The following is a 24,380-nucleotide window of genomic DNA, read 5'->3' as shown; positions in this document are numbered from 1 at the left end:
GCCATCAGAAAGCCACCGTCAAGGGAAACAGGGAGAAAGGCTGAGGTATTCCAGATTACACAAGAACTGGACTGAAAGTCAGTGGCAACAGGTCTTAGTTTTCATTATATCACTGTACCCACTTTCCTTCTTCTTAGCAAAATGTGCAGAAACAAAGGGTGGCTCAAGACTTTTGCACAGTACTGTTTATACAAGCAGACAGTATTTGACTAGATTTAATAAAATAAAATCCTGATCAAGCTTTCCATACCAACACTTAATTGTTGTATAATTAGTTTGGCTATTTTCTAACACACAATAAACACATGCTTCAGGGTCAGAGGTATAATTTATGACCTTTCATGTGTGCATTTATATGAATCTCTCATGCATACACACACACAGCATTCAGTGTCATAAGTACATGCACCTGATTTAATCACTGCTGCTGTGTGTAATCTCTCCCGCCTCTGCAAACCGGATATTTTTAATAAAGCAATATTGTACCTGCAGCCAGCTGAGTTCCATATAATTATCCGTCTGGCTTCAGGCTGCTTATGTTTTGTTCTCTCATCAGGATGTTGTCTCTACTCCGTACTAGAGGCTAACCTGTCAAGTCGCTATGGGAGAACACGGCAGCGCCACGTGCTGGATATTTAGTGAATTACATCAGGTTCTTCATGCACTTCACACTGAAAGATGAACGCACCGGTTAACTGAAATTACGTGTAACAGGTTTGGGTTTCTCCAAACAAAGACAAAAAGTATCACAAAGAGGGCAAATTCATAGAGGAAGAGTGTGTCTGCCTACGCCCACTTGCCCCAAAGCAACTCACCTCCCTGTGTGCGGGTAAGAGCATGATTTATTTGCTCGGATATTTTAAGTGTGCGGGTTCACATCGTCTGAATATTTCAGCGTGCCTTCTCATTTCCCAGGCTCTGTGCCAGTTCCTCCACTGCTGGCCAAGACGTAGCTAAATAAGGAAGATGACCTCTCTCCCTCTACTGTGTTTTCACTCGTTTTCTCTTTTAAAAACAGATTACAACCTAACCAAGGGGCCAGCACACTTCAAAATCTGGGTTATACACACATATGCTTGGGTAACAGTGATAACGTAAAGCTGTACAGTCATTTTAAATGGGTTTACAGGGACCACACACATGCATAAACCCACACAGAGACACCCCGACCAGAGTAGCTCAAACATTTACTCTTGTCATACGATATTTTATTACAACGTTCAGTTAAGAATGCATTTTGATTACAAAATTGAAACCCTCTGCTCAGTGATGCTTAATATGAAATATAAAGTAGAGATTTCTAGCTACAAACCATCTGCTAGAAACATCAGGCACTTTGTTTTTTTTTTCTTTTTTTCTCCCCCCCCCCATTTTCACACCAGAGATCATTATAACAGTATTCACACAGCAGATCACAGAGAACTTTCACAGTCACACACCAGTCAGGAGGAATTTTCACCCGAGGAGGCGTGGAGAGATTACCGACTTGCGGGAGCGAGCAGAGCCCACAAGCTGATCTTGTGCGTTATCAGGACGAGCGCTTCCCATCCAGGTAGTTTGTGAACATTCAGGTCCAGTGTTTGATGTGTGAGCTATGACCTGTTTCTTCTGGGAAACATTCATTTCTAAACAGAGAGCAACATGGATCCATGTGGTTTGTTAGTTTCTGACTGAAAATAAGGAAAATAACAATTCAGATTCAGGAAATCTGAATTATGTCTGACAGAATTTAAATTTTGAGCAACAATGCTGCTAACTTGGCTAGTTAGTCCATATGAACACTGTTTAAAACCCAGTAAGAGGACAGAACCTATTCAAATTTAGAGACTTTCATCCTCCTGTGAATTTAGCTTGACTTAATCTCATGCCCAAAACAATTTCCCTTAGAAGCTACAAGCTATAAACAACATCATTTAGTACTGTCTGGCTGCATTAATACACAAGATCCTGTATACTACATATACATATGCTAAAGTCACACATTCTTGTGTGTAAGTGCTGAGAAATATCACTTTGTCACCCCCTTTAAAAAACAAACAAACAAACAAAAAGTTTGAATAATTCTCATCATCTCTATTTTTATTTTATCAAAAAGACTGTAATTATCTGCAGTTTGCTTTTAGACCAATACCTAGTATTTATATCCATAATATCTAATTAATAAATGTGTTTAAAAAAAAAAATAGAAGCAGAAATACCTGCATTGTTATTCTGGCCTAAAATTAGAGCTTAGTTAACGCAATGCAATGTTGTGACATTTACGGTAAAGAGCAAACTTTACAGTTTATCCCAAAGCTCAACAAAACACAGCAACATCAGATGCAAGAATCATCGTGAAATCATCAAGAGATGCAAATTCAACCTTTTTACACTCAGTTTACACCTAAAACAAGGCTGCTTCTCTCCTTCACTCTTGTCTCTTACAGCTTTTTTTCTTCTGGCCTTAAACGCAACACGCACGCCGTGTTGCTGCTCCCTCTTTCAAACCAAAAATGATGGGCGTTGATATGTATGCGGGTCTTTTCATTGGATGCCCAACAGGCTGGCGCTCGACGACCGTTTCCTTCCTCCGTTTTGGTATCTATGGGCACTTTCCTGTTGGCCCCCCTCCCAACATCCAGTCCATCATAATTCCTAACACTGATTGGTTTTATGCCGAGTCAGATGGTGGCGTGCGGCCTTCCCAGTACTTCTTATACATCATTTCGAACATCTCCCTGCATTGCAGCTGAGCATTCAACCGGGAGCAGATGAGGAACGAGCCGCCCATCTTACGGTGGAGCGAGTACGTCTCCTCGGGGGGCGGGGTGAGCCGGTGTTTGAGCATCACGGGGATGAGGTTGTGGATCCTCTCGGTGGTGGACTGGGAACCGAAGTCGAAGGGCTCCGAGGAGGCAAAAGCCTCGCCGAGGATCATCACAGCATCCACGTGGGCATTCACCATTGCCTGGACAACACAAGTAAAAAAACCAAAAGAACAAAAAAATAAAATAAACCAAAACACATGCTTAACACATTATGTTTGCGCACTTTTACAACTCTTATTTACTTGTTTATGGCTACTCCACATTGACAGAGCCATCATTTGTAAAGCAGAGCAGGCAGAAAAAGCTCAAAGAGATCATTACCTTGGACTCGTAACCTGTCAGGAACTTCATCTCGATAGATTTCTTTAGTACTCCCTCCCTGTTGCCTTGGGCAGCTGAACGGATTATCTGTACACACAGACACAGGTCGCACATGTCACTCTCTTTTTCTTCATTCAAGATTAGATTTGAATCTCTTACGAGAATTTAGGCTGCCATGAATAATTAGGGTCCTTTAACACCTTCTGATTTGGCATTAAGATCGAGTTCACCAATCATCAGAGGCAAATGAGTACAAGCGTGAGTTACAAAATGTCAACATCAGCAAAAAAAAAAACTAAGATGTAAACCCTGAGGGGAGATGTACAATTTCTGGAGCTTTATGTCGTCTCGTCTCTGGATTACTGCTAGAAATATTACAGCTGCACCTGCACTGTACTGCCAAAAGTATTCGTTCATCTGTCTCCACATGCATATGAACTTGAGTGACATCCCATTCCTAATCCATAGGTTTTAATATGATGTTGGCTCCTTTGCAGCTATAACAGCTTCAACTCAGGTTTCAGTCTGGTTTTAAAGCTTTTCATAGCACTAAAACTGCACTTTTAAAAGTTCTTAACGATCTTTTACTAGCCACTGACTCAGGCGACTCAGCTGCGCTTTTGCTTTTGGATTTGACTGCTGCATTTGATACTGTTGACCACAGGATCTTGATCTCTTGGTTGGAGCACTGCGTTTCAAAGGCACTCCATTAGAGTGGTTCAGGTCATACCTCTCTGATAGGACTTTCTCAGTAAAGATTGGAGATTTTACTTCTTCCACAGCCTCCTTTACTTGTGGTGTTCCCCAGGGTTCTGTACTGGGGCCAATTCTATTCTCTATCTATATGTTGCCTCTAGGTCTTATTTTCAGGATATATAATATTAGTTTTCACTAACATGCTGACGATACTCAGATCTATCTTCAGCTAAAGAGAAACAGTTCTGCCTCGCTAGAACCTTTATTTCAGTGTCTAGGCAAAGTTAAGGCCTGGATGGCCTCTAATTTCCTCAATTTCAACAAAAATAAAACCGAAGTGATCGTTTTTGGACCAAGATGCAATTCTAGCACCTCACATTTTAATTTGCGCAGTTTAGAACCTTTTATCAAATCGCATGATAAAAATTTGGGGGTTACATTTGACAATAAGTTCACCTTTGAGAAACAGATTAGTTTAGTTGTACAGCGGTCTTCCTTTAAACTGAGGCTTTTATCCAAGGTGAGATCTTTTTTGTCTTTTAAAAACCTAGAAAGGGCAATTCATGCTTTCATCCTATCCCAACTGGACTATTGTAATTCTTTATATGCAGGCATTAGTCAGACTTGTCTTGCAAGGCTCCAGCTGGTTCAGAATGCCGCTGCTCGTCTTTTGACACGAACGAAGAGAAATGAACATATCTCCCCAGTGTTTGCCTCGCTTCACTGGCTCCCTGTATGTTTTTAGAATCAATTATAAAAATCTTATTGGTGACTTATCAAGCACTGAATGGACAGGCCCCAGGGTATCTGTCAGATCTACTGCAGCCTTATATGCCCCCTTGAGCTCTTAGATCGGGTGATCTTTTGCTCTTGGCCACACCAAGGTCGAGGCTGGTTCTTAGAGGTGATCGTGCATTTGCGGTTGTGGCGCCTAAATTGTGGAATGATTTGCCTCTCCACATTAGACAGGCTCCTATCCTCAACCTTTTTAAATCCTATCTTAAAACACATTTCTACTCACTGCCGTTTAATACTGCATGAAAGTTATTTACTTATTTATTTATAATTAGCTATTTGGCATTGATGTTAATTGATATTGCTATTTTATTGTGTGTTATTTTATTGTGTAATTTGTATTTTTCTACAGCACTCTGGTCAACACCACTGTTGTAATTAAAAGTGCTACATAAATAAATAAATAGAAATAGAAACGCTTCTGGGAAGGCTTTAAGAGTGTTTATGGGAATTTCTGACCATGTTTTTTTTTTTTTTTTTTAAGATTTGTGAGGTCAGACACTGATGTTGAATGAAAAGGCCTGGCTCACAGTCTCCACTCTAATTTATCCCAAAGGTTGTTTATCAGGTTGAGGTCAGGACTCTGTGCAGGCCAGTCAAGTTCTTCCACACCAAACTTGATCATCCATGTCTGTATGCACCTTTCTTTGGGCACTGGTGAGCAGTCATGTTGAAACAGAAGGAGCCAAACCCAAACTGAGCCCCCAAAGTTGAGAGAAACAAAGAAATTGTCCAAAATGTCTTGGTATGCAGAAGCATTAAGAGTTACTAAAGTCATTTAAGGCTTGATTATCTGAGATTAATGTCCCAAAGTCAGAAGCTCAACACAGGAAAAGTTAGTGAAGCCATATAAAGAGCATACATCATCACCATTCATGATGATTATATAGCAGCTGACATGAGGCTGACTAGTCTCACCTCTATGTAGACATCAGTGAAACATTGATCAAATCCTCTTGTGGCTCCAAAGTCCAACAGCGCCACCTAGAGGAACACACAGCAGTTACCCGTTCCCATTAGCTGCCAACTTCATATTACTTATATTTATAGCTGAACAAACTTCATGACAGCACTCTACGGGTTGTACTGAGACTCACCCTGTGCGTCTGCGGATCATAGAAGAAGTTGGACCAGTTTGGGTCGGTCTGCATGTACCGGAACTCGAACAGCTCTCTGACACACAGAGTCAAGATGTTGAGGCAGATCTGAAAGAAAAAAAAACAAAGGTATACATTCATTCTGCTGAAAAGAAACACATGCCAGATTGAACTCGCTTTTGCTTGTTTGTGGTGTTTAGTGTGTTGACTGAACTGGGATCAGCTAAGAAAGGAATGTCTGCAGTTGAGAAAGCCCCTTTGAACAAACTAACTTGTGTAATCATAACCATCTGTACCTCGTTCTTCAGCTCCTGAGAGAGGCTCTCGGCTTTGTCCAGGGGAAATCCAGGAACGAGTTCAGTAGTGAGAACATGGCGGCTGCTCAGCTCATCTATCACCTCTGGTACGTAGAAGAACGGATGGTCCTTTAAGAGCTCCCTGAGCCAGACATGGGCAGATACAAAAACACATGAAATACAACTTAAGAACACAACACTCCACATAGAGTGTTAAGTCTATATATAAAATTGGCTAGCAATCACAGTCAGCTTGACCTTGAACTCAAGCAACGAACATTTAAAAAGGGGGATGGAATAAGCTAATTATATCTGTGTAACCCGAGCGTTTCAGGGGTGACGGAGAGCAGACTGCACAGTGCGGAGAAAGACAGAAAGGAGAATCGAGCCATGATGTGAGCTCAAATACTCGATCAGTGCATCGGGGATTCAGTCGAGTACAATAGTGTGCTGTCACTGACATGACAGTTAGGTCTACAGTCCACTTTATCCCAGCATATAGATTAATGCAGCCTTCCTTTTAACTTGGAAGTCAGATCTTGGAGCTGGGAATGACTGTCACACACGAGGTGACTGTGTTCCAGAGAGTACGAATACAGGCTCTGTTTTGCTCTGAAGCCAGGTGGAGCCATCACTAACAATACCTGGAGCACAATGCAATGCTGCAGCATGGTTATGAACGCAGCCTGGTTGGTTCTGTGTGCCTCGCTGAATTAGACAGTCACAAATACAACTTCTGCAGCTTTACTGCCATTTATCCTGCTTGAATCATCCAGGATTTAAGTTTACGAAATATGGAAGCAAAGTGATAAGTTTGTCATTGGTTGGGTGTGCTGCTAAATTAGTAGAAATTAAAATCCACTCAGAACCTCAAATTTGACCACAATCTGGGTGAAGACCTATTAGACGATCACTAAAATCTGAGCAACACCCCAGGAAAAGCAATTCTTGTAAATTGCCATTGTATGAGCTCACGAGGCCTTTGGCCATATGAGTTAAAAATTATTTTCTTCATTATTTAATTTTCTTCATTTAATTTAATTTGGAAATACACTATTGAACTGCAGTTATTACATTCTGAGGAACTGCAACTGCAGGCTGGTGAACAAGAATTAAGAAAATTTTAAGGAAAAAATAAAAACATTTCTCAAGCTTGGCTTTCAGATTACGACAACATTTGCTGCATAATACCTGAACTTCCTTGCACACTGGGCTTCTCTAATATAGTCACACTCCAGGGCTAGCTCTTTTCGCATGACATCTATCAGGTGCTCTGGAAACAGACCTACAGACACAAACAAAACAGGACAAAAACATTGGGACTAGTCGTGGAAACAGTAACTCAGAAACAGGTAGAGAGAAGCAGACACGGGGAGATGAAGAGGATGCTGTGTGTGTGTGTGTGTGTGTGTGTGTGTGTGTGTGTGTGTGTGTGTGTGTGTGTGTGTGTGTGTGTGTGTGTTTGTACCTTCAGGCAGGGCATTGCTCATATTCAGCACCGCCATCAAATTGTTGACATCACTGTTGATACTCTGAGCCACACCAGGATACTGAAGACAACAGACAGAGAGAAAAACATTCAAACACTTGGTTTAATTTGATAACACAATTATATTTACTATAAACAGTTAGCACAGCAATAAAACTATGTTATTCAGTAAAAGCATGAGATAACTAGCTCACATGTTCCTCTGTAAGGAAACGCATCCATCTGATAATCAGATTATGCGTTTCCTGTATGCATGCAAGTTTAAGCGAGTGTTGACAGTGTTGATGTTAACAACACGAGGACGCAGTGTCACATGTTTTTATCCTAACCTGTATTTTCATGGCCACCTCCCTGCCATCCTTCATCCGTGCAAGGTGAACCTGCCCGATGGACGCTGCCGCAAAAGGGCGTTCCTCAAACATTTCCAGCTTGTCCCTCCAGTTTGGGCCCAAATCGTTATTCAGTGCTTTCTGCAGACAGACACGAGCAAGTAGGATTTTAGCATCACTGGAAAAAAAAGTCTTCCAAAACAGCAAGAGGCAGGAATCACAATGCAGTACTCCTTAAATCATTAAATAAAATATAAGTTGCTGAGGAAATGGCATAACTATCAGTCTTACTGTCATTTGTTTGATTGGCATGAAGTCAGCACTCTGTCTCACACGCTCAAAAATCTTGGCAAGATGAGGATTGATGAAAGCGTCATCTGAAACATAAAAACATCTTGAGATCTTTAATTAAAGATTAAGTTAAGTGGTTCTCAAACATTTTACCTGCCATTCCCCTCATAAAAGCTAAAAATAAACCAACGAAAAGAAAAAAAAAAAATCCAAACATGCTCCTACCCACAACTTTGAGCAATCATTGAGCATAAAGAATGATCCAAGTTAAACTCTTGTTAAATAAGGTCAGCGTGATAACATCAGCAAACCCATTTGCTTATTTTTTCACTGCCATATTGTGTTGCATAACACAACCTGAGTGGCACCATTACTTTAGAAACACCCCAAAAAAACATGAACGACACACAGGAGTGGGTGCTGAAACACGTACGAAACAGGCACCAGGGCCTAATCGTCAAAGATCAAAGTAACATTTAGACACTGCGTGATGCAAAAAAATTCTCTCTCTCTGAGCCAGTGTGTGAGAGGCAGCTCTCCCTCTCTCTCACAGGCCAGTGCACAAACACAGATCCTGCTCTTAGTGACCGTAGTGCAGAACTGAACGCGTGGATATGCCTCGCTACAGTCAGAGGACTCTCGTTGATTTAAGTGCAGCCGGTTGTGAGAAATCTGAGAGAAACGGTGCATCAAATACAGACTGAGAAATGCAGTTTTCAGCTGACTGGCTTGTGGGTCACCTGTTCTTATCAGACATGCTTTATTTATACTTGCAGCTTAGAGACAAAAAACTGAGTCAACTTAACTGTACAGACATGAGTTAATGATAAAAGACAACGGTTAGCTAGCTGATTGTGAAGCTGTGGGTCCGCTTATAAACACAAGCTGAGCTGTCCAACAGAAAAATCACAGTTTGAGTGTGAGAGGAGAATATAGAGTAACAGTACAAATGTAATCGTACAATTACTCAGCAATTTATCATAAACAATTAAGCCATACACATCGATATAATGTGTAGATTAAATGGCTGTGTGGTTTCCTACTAAAATGTGTACTTTGTTTAATGGGACTGAAAATTGTAGATACTGCATAAAGAGCACATACAGCAATCAAGCTTTAATACTCATAATAATTGCCTGATTTTACTGCTTGAGTACAATAAACCACATCATAATCATAATCAGCTAGTTAAATCAGACTCGACTGTGTAAACTGATAAATTGCCAGTGTCTGACGTTGGCTTTGGCCGGCGCTGTAGAAGATATATGTAACCAGGATTAAAGACTATTAACAGTTTCAGACCTCTCAAGGTTAACACCGTTTTGAGTGTTGTGCTAAAAGAGCACAATGGCTGAACAGACAATCATCTGCCCATCACTGCATTCCTGCCATGGGAGATAAATGTCAGCAGAGGACAAAGACTGCAGGGATTTCTATCCTCTGCATATAGTCAACTGCAGACTATTATTATTATCATTATTATTATTATTATATCCATTTCAGCTTTTTACATTTTCTGTGAAAAGAGCAGAGATTGTGTGTGTCCACCCACAGAATATTACATTAACCCCTGACCCAGCCACACTTCGAAATTGCAGTTTGTCACCACTTGAGAGTAGTGCTGGGCGATATGACGATATATATCGTGTGGACGATAGAAAAGTTTCTATCGTGCCATTTGTCTTCTATCGTTTCTATCGTTTCTAACCCGAATTTTACAAATTATTACATAAAATATATCATTAACCCTTTAAAACCGGTCGGAGCAGGCAAACTCCGTTTTCCCTAACTATTTTTAAATCCCTGTAGAACTGTAACCACGTAAGGTAGCGCAATAATGGTTTTTTTTGCATATGAAACGGTAGGAGTTGTACTTACATCTTATTCCATTAGCTTGCCCTAGGTCACGGTTTCCTTCCACACATAGCTTTGCAAAAATTGCATAAAAAGCACTTCCAGCAACAAAAACATAATATTCCAGACTTGCAGCAACAAAAACATAATATTCCAGAAACAGGTTTTGCCGATCCGATCAGCTGTTCATAACACTTCCTACGTTGGAATATAACTCAGCGCGAACTATCGCATGTCCGCCATTACATGTCCGAAACCGGAAGTGATGTCATTTTCGCGGAAAATGTAGTTTTTTAAGCTTCAAAGCCTATGTTGGTGTTTTTAAAAGTCATGTTTGACTTTATGTTCTTCTGTATCGTTTCTGGGATGCTTAGAAGTCAAATTACACTGCTGTAAATCGTTTATTTTGATGCACATGCTGTGTTTTTGCAAATTTGCATTTATTTATTTTCATTTTTCCTGTAGTATATAAAAATTTGTGTATCTCAAAAATAAAACTATGAAGACACTCAAAATAAATCAATTTTAAGATGAGCTCTGGCGGACTTGGTTCTATGGTAGGTCTTAAAGGGTTAAATAGCCTGTGGCAAATATATTAGTGTTGTCTTCTCACTTTACATACTCTTAACTTTATGCAAGAGAAAATAAAGTATAAAAAAATGACATTTTTCACAAAGAAACTCTGTCTTGTTGTTTTGCAACATGGTGCTGCTTTACATGCACCCGGATTTGCGACATGCTTTACAGTAACTCAAAACAAAGACTGCACCCTCTCCACTCGCTGTTTAAAGACTGCATACTTTCCAGATGACCACAGGTCAGGTGGTATATCGTGATATATATCGTTATCGTGATATAAAATAATTCATATCGTGATAAATATTTTTTCCATATCGCCCAGCACTACTTGAGAGAGACAGTAACACTGCTCAACGGGTCTCAGCACAGTGGACTGACCTGGTCTTTTTTGAAACCGCTGCCTTCCTCTCTCCTGCTACTGTCTTCATGGCTTATTATATTTACTGCACTGCACTGTTCAGATACCAAAGGAAAAGGTCACCAAATCAAGGTTGGGCAGAGGTAGCAACAGAGCTAAACAAAGCTGTGATGATGGGTTTACTGCTGTTACCCGACACGGCTTCATTAACTCACTGGTTGTTTTGTTTACTGCCGCTGGCCTCGCTCTCGTATTATCTGTTTGTGTACACGCACTGACCTAAAGGCAGGTTAGAGCCAACACAGAGCTACAGTATAAAGACGGCAAAAAACTAAACAAAAACAAATAAGCTCACCAAAAAGTCCTCTGTACCAACTCTTAGTCAGTTCACAAGTTCTCAGCTACTACAGCACACACTCAAGCTAACCTGCACCACAATAATCAGTCTGAAAACTGATTTTATATAGAGCATTTCCCTTCACAGAAGCCAGTGTAAGGAATGCTTTTTATTCACAAGCAGAAAACTTTTAAAAAAATCTAAATTTCAATGCGTCTGACTATGTCGTCCCTCACCTTGAATGCTGAGCATCTGTCCCAATTTTAATGCAGCTCCTCTGACTTTGCACAGAGTTCTGACAATGCGTTCTGCATTGGCCTCGGACAGGAAAGGGCTCGAGTCCAGAACTGCTTTCCTGTTTTCACCTGAAGACAAAAAAAAAGTATTACATTTGCATTTAGTGCAATTTGTGATTCATGTTAAGTGTTTTATCCAATCAGCAGGTAAACAGGTCAATAAACAATAACTGTCAAGAAAAATCATACTTACTTTTCTTAATTGTGATTACATAAAATGTTTCACAGATTTCATTAAGTATGTGTATGTATTTGCTTTTTTCCATACAGACAGGTTTTGCCAGGCCTGCAGTGCTTGGTTGGTCATGTGACACATATTGTGAATTTAAACTTTGTCTTCTTATCCCCACATAGTTGTCTGCTCTGCTCTGCTATTTTCTAGCCTTTGACCATTTTTATTGAGGCTTATTTTGTTAACTTGATTAATAATCTGCTCCAGAAAGATTTAAAAAATTGCACTGACCATTAAAAACACAGTGTAACAAATGTAGACCGTGCAGAAACTAAACATCAACAAACGTGGCCACCGTGATAGCAGTCGTAAGGTCGTCGTGCCCAATTAAACTGTCAATTCTACAAATATATATGATCGTGGGATTTGTATACGCCATACAGATGTTGGCACTGACATTTATATGGAGTAGGCAATGTTTCTGCAAAGTTTTGTCAAGATTGGTCTGTGCTTGTGTGCAGAGTCAGGTTCACAAGTTCTTGTGTCACATTTACTGTTTTTCTTCTATGCAGCAACACAATTAATTTAAAATAAGGCAACAAGGATTTGACTGAAGGACAAACGTTTTAATTTAAGGATTTAAGAGAAATATTTCGTGCAACATTTAGGAATTATGGACAATTTTTGGAGAGTCCAGTAACACTTCAAGTTGATGGCGTTCATGAGGTCAAAAAATAAAAAAAACAAAAACAGCAGCATGTTTGACACTTGTGGTGTAATCCATTTGAAGTCCAAAGTTGGAATGTCTAAGTTCCCAGATGGAATTTTCAAAAGCAACCTCTAGTTGGACTTCCGATTAGCAAAGTCAGAGCATCCTCACAAACCCTGACTTAATTATCCAGGATCGCTGGTAAGCAGTAGCAAAACCGCACTTGCAATGTGCAGTACTACTGTTGTGTATTTGTGACTTGCTATATAAGCTATATGCAGAACACTGGCAGTGCGTAAAAACAGAAAAAACAAGAGTTGAGCCGTCCTGCTAGTGATGCATGTGACTATCCTTATCAAGATAGTCATCCTTAGCATGAATGCCTATCTTGCTTTTCCAGCTTTACTGCTAGAACACGCATATCTTGGGAGTGACGTTACTCGCAGCTCCGGTATCCGACTTCTGAGGTAAATGGGACGCAGCGCTGTGGATCTGACTGTACCAATGTGTGAGGGGTGTGACTGTGTACGTGTGTCAGTAGGTCATCAGGTAGTACGCTCTAGTACATCTGAAGCTGCCTTCAGAGGCTTTAATGAAGATTTAGCGTGCACACACACACAAGTGTATTCAGTGTGTGTGTGTGTGTGTGTGTGTGTGTGTGTGTGTGTGTGTGCCTGTGCGCCTGGGATTAAAGTGCACACAAAAATAAATAGCAACAAACAGATGCACAAATGCCACAGATTTACGCCTGTACGCTCTGTTTCAGCTTAGCCTGTGTTTTAGGATTAGCAGGTTGACGAAGAAGAGCAGGGACGTCTGTTTAGGGGGCAGGCTGTAAGGGAGATGGCCTAATTGAAGTGTGCAACATGTAATAACATGCAAGAGGGATTGGTGCTGAGGGCAATTCATAGGAATGCAGCTGCAAAATCTCTGCATGTTGTTACTATAAACCAAAAACAATCGCACTGTGAGGAGTCCTCACCACAACATTACTAAGATTTTTTTCTGTGTATACTACTGTTAAGAACAAGCGTCACGTAAAAAATGAATAAATATACCAATGTTTTAAAAGCAAACAATGAGGTTTTCATCCATTTCTTAGCTGTAACATGTAAATCCCGCTCACTGCTCGAGCCACTTAGGCGTGTGCGTGCGTGCGCGCATTTCTGAGTGTTACCTTCTGCGCCGTTTTGTCTGATGCTCTTCTTGGCGAATTCTGCCAGAGCTCCAATACCCAAACCTACAGCCAGACCTGGTGCAAACACACAGAAAGACCAATGCATTTTCATCATTAACACACACAGAATATACAACACATTTTTAAGGACTGTATGCAATGTGAACCTTTATCTGATGATGTTGTGCTGTTTTTTAATTGATGAAAAGAACAAAACAAAGCTCAAATCTACACTGACAGTATAGCACAGAATCATGCAGCATATGTATAAAAAAAAAATATCCTTTTAGTAAATGAGGGTATGGACAGGCTGCTGCTTTAACGGGACCCTCACCTCTGCTCTGTGATGAGTGTAAATAACCTGACTAAACGAAGCCATCTGTTGCAACTGCTATCACTCCTATCAAAATAAAACATATGCAACAGAAAATATGACAAAAATAGAAAGCAAATAAAGCCTTTGATCGTGTCAGTATTTGGCAATGGCTGCAGTGGTAACAGCTGCATCCAACACAGCATGTGGAAATAATGTCAAAAAAACAAAGCTTTTGGAAAACTCAATCATGTTAAAAGTTAGAGGATTACAAGAAAAAGAAAGAGTTTGCGCAAGTGGGCGGCTGTTTGTGAAGTTCCTCTGAGCTTGCTTCTAACTTGCATAACTCAACGTTACATAATCAGTTAGTCAGCGGCCTCTCTGAAGCAGAGATGCAGCGGTGGATGGACAAATGGGGACGCGGTGTGCTTCAGTCTCATGTATACAAGTCAACTGAGCACTTATTCATCACTCAAAAACATGCAACAAGTGTCACCAATGCTGGAAACAAGCTGTTCATTGCTTCGTGTGTGTGTGTGTGTGTGTAACTTAACCTGTAACTTTTCCTTTCACAGTAATGTCATCTGCCTGTGTTTTGTTTCCTGGTTTAGAGAGGATTTGCAATGCACAGATTTAAACACTGAATATGAGGCAGCCGGTCACGTGACTGTACCTATATAACTGTATGATGTCAGCATGTGCAACTGTCAAGCCAAAGAGAGATCAGCATTTCCAGCAGCATCTCTGAGTGACACTTTTCCAGACCACGCACAAGTGTCTGTCCATCATTCGATCTTAAGAAAAGCAACGTGTTTGCAAAAATGACTGCGGTGCTTATTCTCGTCAGTTTATTTGGTATTCAGAACCAAACTGCACTGTCAGCAAAACCTTTGAAAATGGTGACTTGAAAGGCGACGGCGAGAGGAGGCCGATGCCACGCAGTGAAACGGTTTGGCGCTTTTTGCCTTGTCTGACTTTGTTGCCAAATGTTGTAGGGGAGTGAAGGACGGGGTCGAGGCCAGGCTCATGCATCGCCTCCTCTTTTCAACACCTTCTAAATGTTACCACTGTCAACATGCTGAATCATCTCAGCTCTCTACCTGTCGCGGCTCACTGCAATTCCAACTTGTTTGGAATGAGCTGTGGCTAAATTCTGCAGTGTCGACGGTCCACGCTGACTTATGTGAGGCTGTTCATGTTTCACTTCTGTCCGCTTTATATTCTCGTTCACATTTCTGGCTTCGGTTTGACTCTGTGCCTCCTGCTGACAGATCCATCATCTGTCTGAGGAGAAGTTCCTAACACAAAAGCAGCCGATCAGTTCTCTTAAACTACTTCTGAGGCTAGCTGCGAGCTCTTCGCTGTGCTTGTGTGAACATTAGAGCTTTGAGTAAGATTAGCACTGGAAAAACATCCTGTTGTGGCACAATTTGGAGGATTAGAAGAGACATTTGATATGTTTAAAGTTACTGACTGAAAAATGTGAAGTATTTTTTTTATGTATTAAATGTCTCTTACTATTAATGTGTGAACAGAATGTAACCCAACATATAAAAGCTGATCTCCCACAGCACTCTCTGTTGCCTCTGAAGTGTTTATGCTTGCTGCTGAGGTCTTTTTCAGGTCCTTGCCGCTGCTCTCAATGTTCAACACTAGCAACATTAGCTAATTTTAGCTTAGAAATTAGAAATCACCAACATCAACAAAAAGGGTAACCTCACACTGCAACACAAACTCGAAATAAAAAACAACAACAAAGAAACAAAATAAAACACAAATGTTGCTAGCAACAAGGTTAGCAAGAAAGTCATCCAACGTCAACAAGTAGCAGGCTGGTGACTGCAGTCATTTATTAAGGCTTTTCTGGAAGATACACACAGAACCTTTGGCTAATGGTCAACTCACCAGCCACTTTATTAGACGCGTTCAACTGATTACTAACACAAATGTCTAATCAGCCAATAAAGTCAACGACAGCAATCAAGATGACCTGCTTAAGCTCAAACCGAGTATCAGAATCGGGAAGAATGGTGAGTTAACACTGGGAAAACTGGGGTTTTCCCACACAAACATCTCTAGAGTTTACAGAGAATGGTGAGAAAAAAAAAGAAAGTATGCAGAGAGCTGAAGTTCTCTGGCTGAAAATGCCTTGTTGATGTCAGAGGTCAGAGAAGAGCCAGGCCGCTTTGAGCTGACAGGAAGGCAACAATAACTCAAATAAGCACTTGCTGCCACCAAGGTATGCAGAAAAGCATCTCTGAACGCAAACCACACTGAATCTTAAAGCAGCTAAGCTACAGCAGTCTTAGATCACACCAGGTGCCAGTCTTGCAGCTACAAACAGAAAACTGAGTTGCAATTTACGTGGGCTCACCAAAAATTGACCAGAAGAAGACTGGAAAAACGTTGTTTGGTCTGATGAGTCTCGATTTCTGCTGCAGCACTCTGATGGCAGGGTCAGAATTTAGCGTAAACAACATGAAAACACGGATCCATTCTTGGATCTGTGCTTCCATGCATCATTAAATACCACAACCCACTTTTGGAATGGGGTGGAAAGGGATCATTCGCATCATGGATGTGCAAACCTGGAGCAACTGTGCAATTCAATCGTCTAATTCTAACCAGAATGTCTAATAAATGTCTCCATCACCTTGTTGCATCTATGCCGCAAATAATTAAAACAGTTCTAAAAAATAAAAACAGGTCCAACCTCATACTGGTGTGCCTAAAAAAAGTGGCAAGTGAGTTTTTGGTTACATTTCTGCCAGTTTTATATTGTCTGTTTTTACCCTTTTATTATTTGTTATCTTATGTGCAGCACTTTGTGATTCTGTCTAGAAAGGTGCTATATAAATAAAATTTTATTTATTTATATTGTAAACCAGACGGAGAATGTTAAATTTTAAAAATCAATTTTAGATTTTTTTCTTTAATGTATATAACTGAACTGCATTAATGTATTCATTAAATGTGTCACAGACAATAAATGGAAAACTGTGAACGTGGTGAAATAGCAGATTAACAACAGCCTTGTGCACTACAAAGTCAAACACATTTCATTCCTTTTATGGCTGCACGATTGCAGAACTCCCTTTCAGGCTGCTGGTGTCTCGCTGTGCCAGCTTGTAGCTGCCTAACAGGGCATGTTTTTATCTCAACAGGAGCAGATTAGTTAAAGAAAAGGCTGCGGAAGCTTGACCTCATTTCTAGAGGTTTTTGTTTTGAGTGCGGCTCCAAGGTCTGACAAGCAGTTTACACACATTTCTCAATGTCTTGTTTCCTTCGGTTCCTTTAGGGGCTTTGTTTTTGTATTCGCTGCCATTTACATATGGCCTTATGTAGTCCACGTGAATTTATTAGTACTGTCTTAACACCAGCTGTCCTAAACCCAGTGACCTCATCTAAAAAGGTAAGTGGGAGGTTAAAAGATTACAAGATTAGGTGACTAGAATTTTACCAACTCAGTTTTTATATTAAGCACAAAGAAAGCTCAACAATTACACAACATTTCACCAACACAGCTAGATCTTTCAATTAATAGAGACTCACTTTGACTTCTGTGTAATCAGAAAGAACCCCCCCAAAAAATTCACTCTGTTTTCAAATATTAGTTTGAATGTATGATCCAATAAATGTCATCTGGATCATTAAAAGCTGAGGTCTATCCACACAAAGCTTTACTTTGCTGCTGATGTATATGCAGACTCGCAAGCCTACAGATACAGGCAGATATTAACATCCACTGAATCCTCCGTGACTCAGACACAGTGTAATGCTGTACCTCCAAAGTTGGCCAATCTGCTGATCCGGGTCACGGGCACTTTCCGCTCTCTGGCTCTCTCACTCAGCTGAAGAAGACACAATGCAATGTGACTTTCCATTAAAATTTGAAACCAATAACAGAAATTAAGCGTTTACACGAGTATCTTTGTGTTCAAGGAACAGGAAATGAGAAAGAGGAATTACCATCTGTTTATGTGGTTTTCCATCAGTACCCTTGCTCTCTCGGGCTTTCTCGATGTCTTCGGCTGTCAATCCCCCCACCGTGGATGGGTCCTGATGGTAGCTCCTGAACTGACTGACAGGATGCTGAAAGTAAAGCTGCCTCCACACATGTTTGTTCATTCTGTGGTTGTAGAGCTGACGTCCACTAAGAAGTCTGCCACAGAGAAAGCAAAGAGAATTACCTTAATCCCCCATAACTGGCAGCAGCGACTCGTTTATGGCACAACCATTCGTACCTCACATCTTGGTGGTAGGATCTGGTGTGCCCACTGAACTGTTTGCTGGGGTCTTTGTATCCTTCAAATACTGAGTGTTTCCCACTGGCATGCTTCGCCCCTGTTGCTGCGTCATCGCTGCTTCCTGAGTGATCCACTGTGAAGTCTGCACCTTCATCCCTGAACTCTGAAGTGTTGAATGCGCTTTCATCTGGAGGAAAGTCGAAGTCGGACTCTGAGGAGTAGCTTTGCTGCTGGCCGGACATTTCCTTTAGAGACAAATGCATACATTTAAAACAAAGTCAAAATACTCTTATGACATTTATATACACAGTATTATCTGCACAAACCTGAATTTTTGCCATGGCTGCAGAGATGCCTTGCTCCGCAGCTGATTGGACACTTTGGACAGCAGCACCTAATCCTGGGGCTGGTTATACAAATACAGGAAAGGTCAAGTTGTGTTCTGCTATTAATAAAGCAACTATTGTGTTAATATTTTATAAACTCCATTATGAACAATGTATCTTAGTGTTCTGGTTAAAAATAGTCAACTGAATATTGCAAAAGGCCCTTTGTTCCTGTGGCCATCCAGTTTCCTGGACCAATTCCTCCTTTTTCTTTATTAACTGTAAAACTTTCATTTCTTTCAAACTTAAGCAACAGTTACAAAACAGCTATAGGATGTCCTTTTACGCAAGGCTACTGTGCTGGAATAATTTTCTAAATAACAAAGTCTTCTATCTTAAAAACGAGCTGTGAACAATTTCTGTTTGCCCTCAGTGAACAGCTTAGTGCAGACACACCCCAGTGTGTCACAATCTGAGATCCACTGGTGGGAAGACTACAGCCCAGTCGATTTATCGGTGGGTTGATTTTATTGTATGATACTGGCTATTTGCTGATTTATCAGTGGCGGCATTTATATTACTAAATTGAAATAAAAGTAAAGAAGAAATGGAGCAACAGCCTTCAACCATGTAATGAGTGTTGACATTACATAGTTTGCCCACCAGAGGGCTCTCTGCAATGTCCTTCAACAGCCAAATAACAACCAACTAGTCTAAGCAGAGATGGGCGGAGCATAAATGTAGTAAATAACTACACGCTTAGGGAAATCTGTTAATGTTTCATGTGCTGTCTTCATATGGATCATTCGACGACTCTGACAGGGTCAAATACACTGCAATTTAAAAAAAACAAACAAACCAAAAAAACAGCAACAGCAAATAGAAAACAAGTACACAAAACAAAACAGAAGTGTTTGAGGACCTAATAATGTGACAGAACAGCTGAGGAAGTGACAGAAACCAAAACATATGAACACACTTAAAAGAAGAGTGCTGTGATCGAGAAAAAGATGCAGGTAATGTGCGTTTTCATGGCATGATTCATATAATACATACATACATGTTTGCTCTTAGCTTGTCACTTATCACTTCCACAGCTCTTCTGTCATGTTATTGTTTCCCCAAAAACGCTTTTTCTTGTTTTCTTAAGTTGCGGTGCGTTTGGTCTCTCAGGGCCACCGTAGGATTATCTTCACCCATCTCACCCGATCCCTAGCATCCTCCTCTGCCACACCAACCCTCTGTGTGTCCTCCTTCACTACATCCATGAATCTCCTCTGAGGTCTCCCTCTTTTCCTCCTGCCTTGCAGCTCCATATTAAACACCCTTGATCATCATCTGCACATGTCCAAGCCTTGCCTTTTTAACTTTGTGTCTAAACCGCTCATCTTGAGCTGTCCCTCTGATGTGCTCATTTCTAATCATGTCCATCCTGGTCACTCCCAATGAAAGTCTTAACATCATCACTTTGGGATTTTTATATCACCAAATAAGGATATCAGTCTTAAAAATCCTGTACAAGTTGGGCTCCAAAACAAACAAGTACTGAAACACTAACAAAAATTCTTCAGCTGGCTGAAAATTAGACATGCCATGTTAAAGAACACTTGCTATTTGTTATCAAGTTGTAGATAGAAGTCAGTTCAAGCACTTACAAACATTTACTCATAACTTTGTGAGCATTACACTACAGTACAAATGAACTTCCGGTCAACATGTTTTGGCTGTAAAACTAACACAATTTGAATATTTCATTTATCAGTGACAAAACGCTTGCTACATATGCAGGGATGTTGACTGTCAGGATCTCAGTGTTCTCATTCTGAACCCTACTGGTGTCCAACATCTGTGTCTACTTTTGCCTCCTCAAAGCCATTTTTTTCTCTTCCTTTAGCTCCTGATAAACACTGAGCTCTAGGCTCCTTATCCTATCAGCAGACTCGAGAAGGAGTCACCTTCACACAAAACAGAGTCAATACAAAGCAAATGAATTGGTTTTCCTCCCAGAGGGGAGGGGATTTAACTGGGTTCTGCCTCATATCATTTGAATGAAAGTCAGTTCAGGGTCGCTGCAAGTCCCACACTGAAATGTCTGGTTCGGTAAAGTGAGAACATGACTACCAGAGAAACAGAAAGATAAAAGCACAGAGAATATTGTTCAGAAACATACCTGTCCCACTGCGGAGGGTGTTGGTCTGAATCTCTACGACTGCCTGGCTCAGCTTAGCCAGGCCTCGCATTAGCAACATCATATCACCTGCCATGATGGACTACAAACAGAAGACAGAAAGACAACAAAACAGAGAAAAATGCGGGGTGAATGTCATCCTTCGATTCCCCTGGAAGCTCCGATACGAAGCAGTCGGAGATTTAAATGTGTCAGTTCACCTCTTCAGGGAAGATAAAAAGACCATAGAAACAAAGAAGGCAAATGGAAAGAAATAAAACCCGTTGTCGAGTCACTGCCAACAGAAACACTCACAAACATACACAGCTGTCACATCTTGAGAGGACTTTAATACTGGGTCTAAAAATACCCATGACCTCCGATCCCTGTTTGGGCACATGGAGGCACAAGAAAGGGAAAGCGAATGCTTGTAAGCTGTGAATATGCGTGCATGCGGTCCAGGACTGCATCTGAAAATGTCACTGGAAACAAAACGGGAGGAGAGCAAGGGATAAATCTTTCAGCTATTTCTGTGCACGAGTGAGCGTGGGAGCACGTGTTGAGTTCATGCTGGAGGCTCACCGTCATATTTTATGCCAAATGACGGGACGACGAGGCTGGTTTTCTATGAATCTAAAAATGTCGCGCCTTCTTTCAGGAAACAACCTGGTTATTTTTACAGGCTGTTACAGCTGTTGCTATTAAAATGCAATGGCAACGCTTGAGAGCAAATCTCAAGATTGAGTTAAGACACAAATAAAACTTGAGTTTGTTTCAGGCTTATCTAAACAGCAGGCTGCATTCCTGCCTCTTACAGCCTGCTGACTGTTTTTGTTACAATATTACAGGTGCTGCTTTGTGGGCGTGACAACAGGCTGCAAAACAGCTCAGCGAGGATTTGGGCCATTGGAGAAAGCTGCTGGGGCTGTGGCTGAAGGAAACTACGCAATATATGAATAAGCGTGTATGTGAAGCAGTGCACATACACCGCCCGAGTCAGAAGTGGGTCATCCATCCTCCTTCAGGGCTGCTCTGTTTTCAGATGGTGGATACTTTGTGACACAATAAACCAAGAGGAAGGGGAAAAAATGAAGAGTTTGTGGAAAGATGTGATCGGAAGCTTGTATCTTTTTTTTCTTTTTTCTTTAGAATTGCTCAAATTTGCACTGGAATAATCATGCTTGAGAAATATGGATGCACATTTTCCTTCACAATGCTTAAGATTAAGTTTTTTGTTTTGTTTTGTTTTTTTTGTTTGTTTTTTTTTTAAAAAGGCAAATAAATGGAAAGTTAAAAAAAACTTAAATGGTACAGCTAATTCATCTTGTTTTTAAGTCATTTCAGTCTTTGATTTTATAAAAATACAACACTCTCTTTCCAATTACAAAGCTGTGCCATCTTATACTGAACTTCCCACAATGTGCCTCTTCCAAGATCTCTTGTTTATTTAGACCTAAATCTGTAAAAGACAAAACTCCTACTGTACTTAGATTCCACGGCTATAAAATCAAGATTCAGAAACACTTCAGTTAGAATGTCCCCTGGTCCACATTCATTACAGTGCCGTTGATTTTTCTCGGGCTGTGACTAAGATTTCATTTTATTGCCAAATCTAATCGGCTGAGCAACTTCCCATTTGCCAGAGTCGGTGTGTGGCCTGTGTGTGTGGGCCCCAAGCCCTCTTCTCCAGAGGAGGGAAACTGAAAGGTATGATTTTGGTAACAGCGCTCTGACTGTGTGGCAAATATGCACACCTAAGCCGCAGCTGTTGTCTGCTGCTCAAGCTGTTGTCTCACCGCTATGGAAATAGCCCAAGCAGTGTTAGTCAGCGTCTGAATCCTGCTCAGTCCACCTCATGGCTTCCTGACAGTCTACCATCACTTGCCCTTGACAAGCGTTCCTGAGCCAAGAGTGGGAAATGTTTCCCGTTAACTTTGCAGTGGCGTCACCACCGTTTATGTAGGAAACGTGAATAAACTCACGTCGCCCTGCAAGACTCCTGGAAAAGGAGAGTCTCTCCCATTTTAATATACTCCACAATCACAGGCAGTTCCTGTAATAAAAATAATGCAATCACAGACAGCTGTTACACCGTTACCTGTTAGCACTTCATAGCGGCTTAGACTGACCTACCTCACTTTTATGTATACATAATCTGACATGGTAAAATGGAAAAGCATACTTCTCTATTTTATTAGATTTTTGGCCAGATTAATGCTATTACTTACATCACAACAGACCATGACACACATTATAATATATAACAGATAAAACTTTTAACAATAATATAACATCGAGGTGATGATGGGTACTGGGACTGACATTAAAAAAAGAAAAAAAGAAACTTCTCAAAAATTATAATCATCTATAGTAATAGATGTGTTATATGTTTTTAGAGTGTTTGATTCTTGAAATGATTGCTCTAAAATGTTGTGCAGATATGAAAGTGGTACAATTACTACAGGAAACTATTAACAATAGTTTCAGTTAAAGGTTAACTGAAAAGAAAACACGTACACGAGTGCCAACAATTGACTTCCGTTTATGCCAAATAAGCGAAATTTTATTTTTCCTGCAGTACCTGAAATAAACATATGCTAGTCACTAAGGTGCACGCTCTTCCAGAAACGTATAAATTTGGAATTAAGCTTTAACACACGTTTTAACAGCGTAACGAGACACTACGGCCTCTCTTCTTTCCATGCAAGGGCACAACAAACGACAGTTGTCCTTTTAAAACTCCTCCTAACTCACTTCCTCGTAGGTGACCGTGCACGAGACTTCATAACAATAAACTCGTGCCACGTTAAGGAGTTAAAACTAGCATTACGGCTGCTGCGAATAGCCTGAGCGGATTTCCAAATGTCCCGAATAAATTAGCGCTCGGTCTGCAGCTTGACAAAGTTTGTACAAGTACGGGGCAGCCATGGTCATGTCAGGCACGTCAGCACGCCGCTGCGCAGGATTTTTCACGTTCAGCTGGTTTGAGGCTGGCGACGAGAAGCGGACGAGACCAACCAAAAATATACTTGACTGCGTACATAATAATTAGCAGCTAATGCACGATAGGTACTCACCAGCAGCTGTCGTGTGGGCTTTCTGCTGGTTTCCCCAAGTCTTATCAGATAAGGTGGCCCGCCTGAGGAGAGTCAAAGCAGCCGATGTTTATTTGAGCTGCAGCAGCACTTTCCCGAGGATACTCTTTATCTGGGAAAACGGTATGCTAACAGCAGGAGCTAAAGGTTATTTACTAGCCGCCCTCCTCCTCCTGCTGCTGCTACTGCTGGTAGCGTTTAATCCAGTTTGTCTCCACTCTCGCTCTCTCTCCACCATGAGGTCAAACCATATTTACCAACTTCTCAACAGCAAGAACGGCGCGTTGACGTAACCTGCTCGTGTGTCGTGCAGCGATAACGAGGAACGCAAACACTAAGTCGAAATTTACCACATACAAGAAGGACGTACCAGAGTCCTTCTAGACTTTGGGGGCCTGGAGGGGCGGGGCATGTACAACCACCATGTTTGTTTTTCGGGGGTCCTCCTGCTTTATTATCAACAGCTATGTACTAAAGCTAAATTGACATAACTTAAGCTTTACAAGACTCTGGTATTTCTTCTCCCTCCCTCCGTCCCGCTCTCTGCTCCTATTGGTCCTCCGTCGTCTGTTGACAACACAAGCAACGATTTGCTTGAAGGGAGGCGGAGTTTAAACGCGAGTGCTGAT

General features: G+C 41.0%; 1 protein-coding gene across 4 annotated transcripts; it reads right to left on the bottom strand.

Moving 5' to 3' along the window:
- Positions 1-1,191: 1,191 nt before the first annotated feature.
- Positions 1,192-24,269, bottom strand: coq8aa (coenzyme Q8A, genome duplicate a). Of its 4 annotated transcripts, XM_013268807.3 has the most exons (18): positions 24,122-24,236; positions 23,734-23,795; positions 20,660-20,759; positions 18,490-18,569; positions 18,161-18,408; positions 17,886-18,078; positions 17,701-17,767; positions 13,604-13,678; positions 11,486-11,614; positions 8,122-8,207; positions 7,831-7,971; positions 7,481-7,562; positions 7,204-7,297; positions 6,013-6,154; positions 5,717-5,824; positions 5,538-5,603; positions 3,129-3,215; positions 1,192-2,947 (listed from the first exon to the last, which is right to left on the bottom strand). In XM_013268807.3, the coding sequence occupies exons 3-18, from the start codon at positions 20,751-20,753 to the stop codon at positions 2,651-2,653; spliced, it is 1,989 nt and encodes a 662-aa protein (XP_013124261.1). In that variant the 5' UTR covers positions 20,754-20,759; positions 23,734-23,795; positions 24,122-24,236; the 3' UTR covers positions 1,192-2,650. The 4 variants fall into 4 exon arrangements, with proteins under 4 accessions (XP_013124261.1, XP_019201459.1, XP_005449721.1 ...); XM_019345914.2 differs by lacking the exons at positions 23,734-23,795; positions 24,122-24,236 and adding an exon at positions 24,248-24,269; XM_005449664.4 differs by lacking the exon at positions 23,734-23,795 and having other exon boundaries at positions 24,122-24,258.
- Positions 24,270-24,380: the final 111 nt, after the last annotated feature.

Source organism: Oreochromis niloticus, linkage group LG15, assembly GCF_001858045.2.
Source record: "Oreochromis niloticus isolate F11D_XX linkage group LG15, O_niloticus_UMD_NMBU, whole genome shotgun sequence".
NCBI classification, from domain to species: domain Eukaryota; kingdom Metazoa; phylum Chordata; class Actinopteri; order Cichliformes; family Cichlidae; genus Oreochromis; species Oreochromis niloticus.
This window is presented reverse-complemented; position numbering and strand designations above follow the sequence as displayed.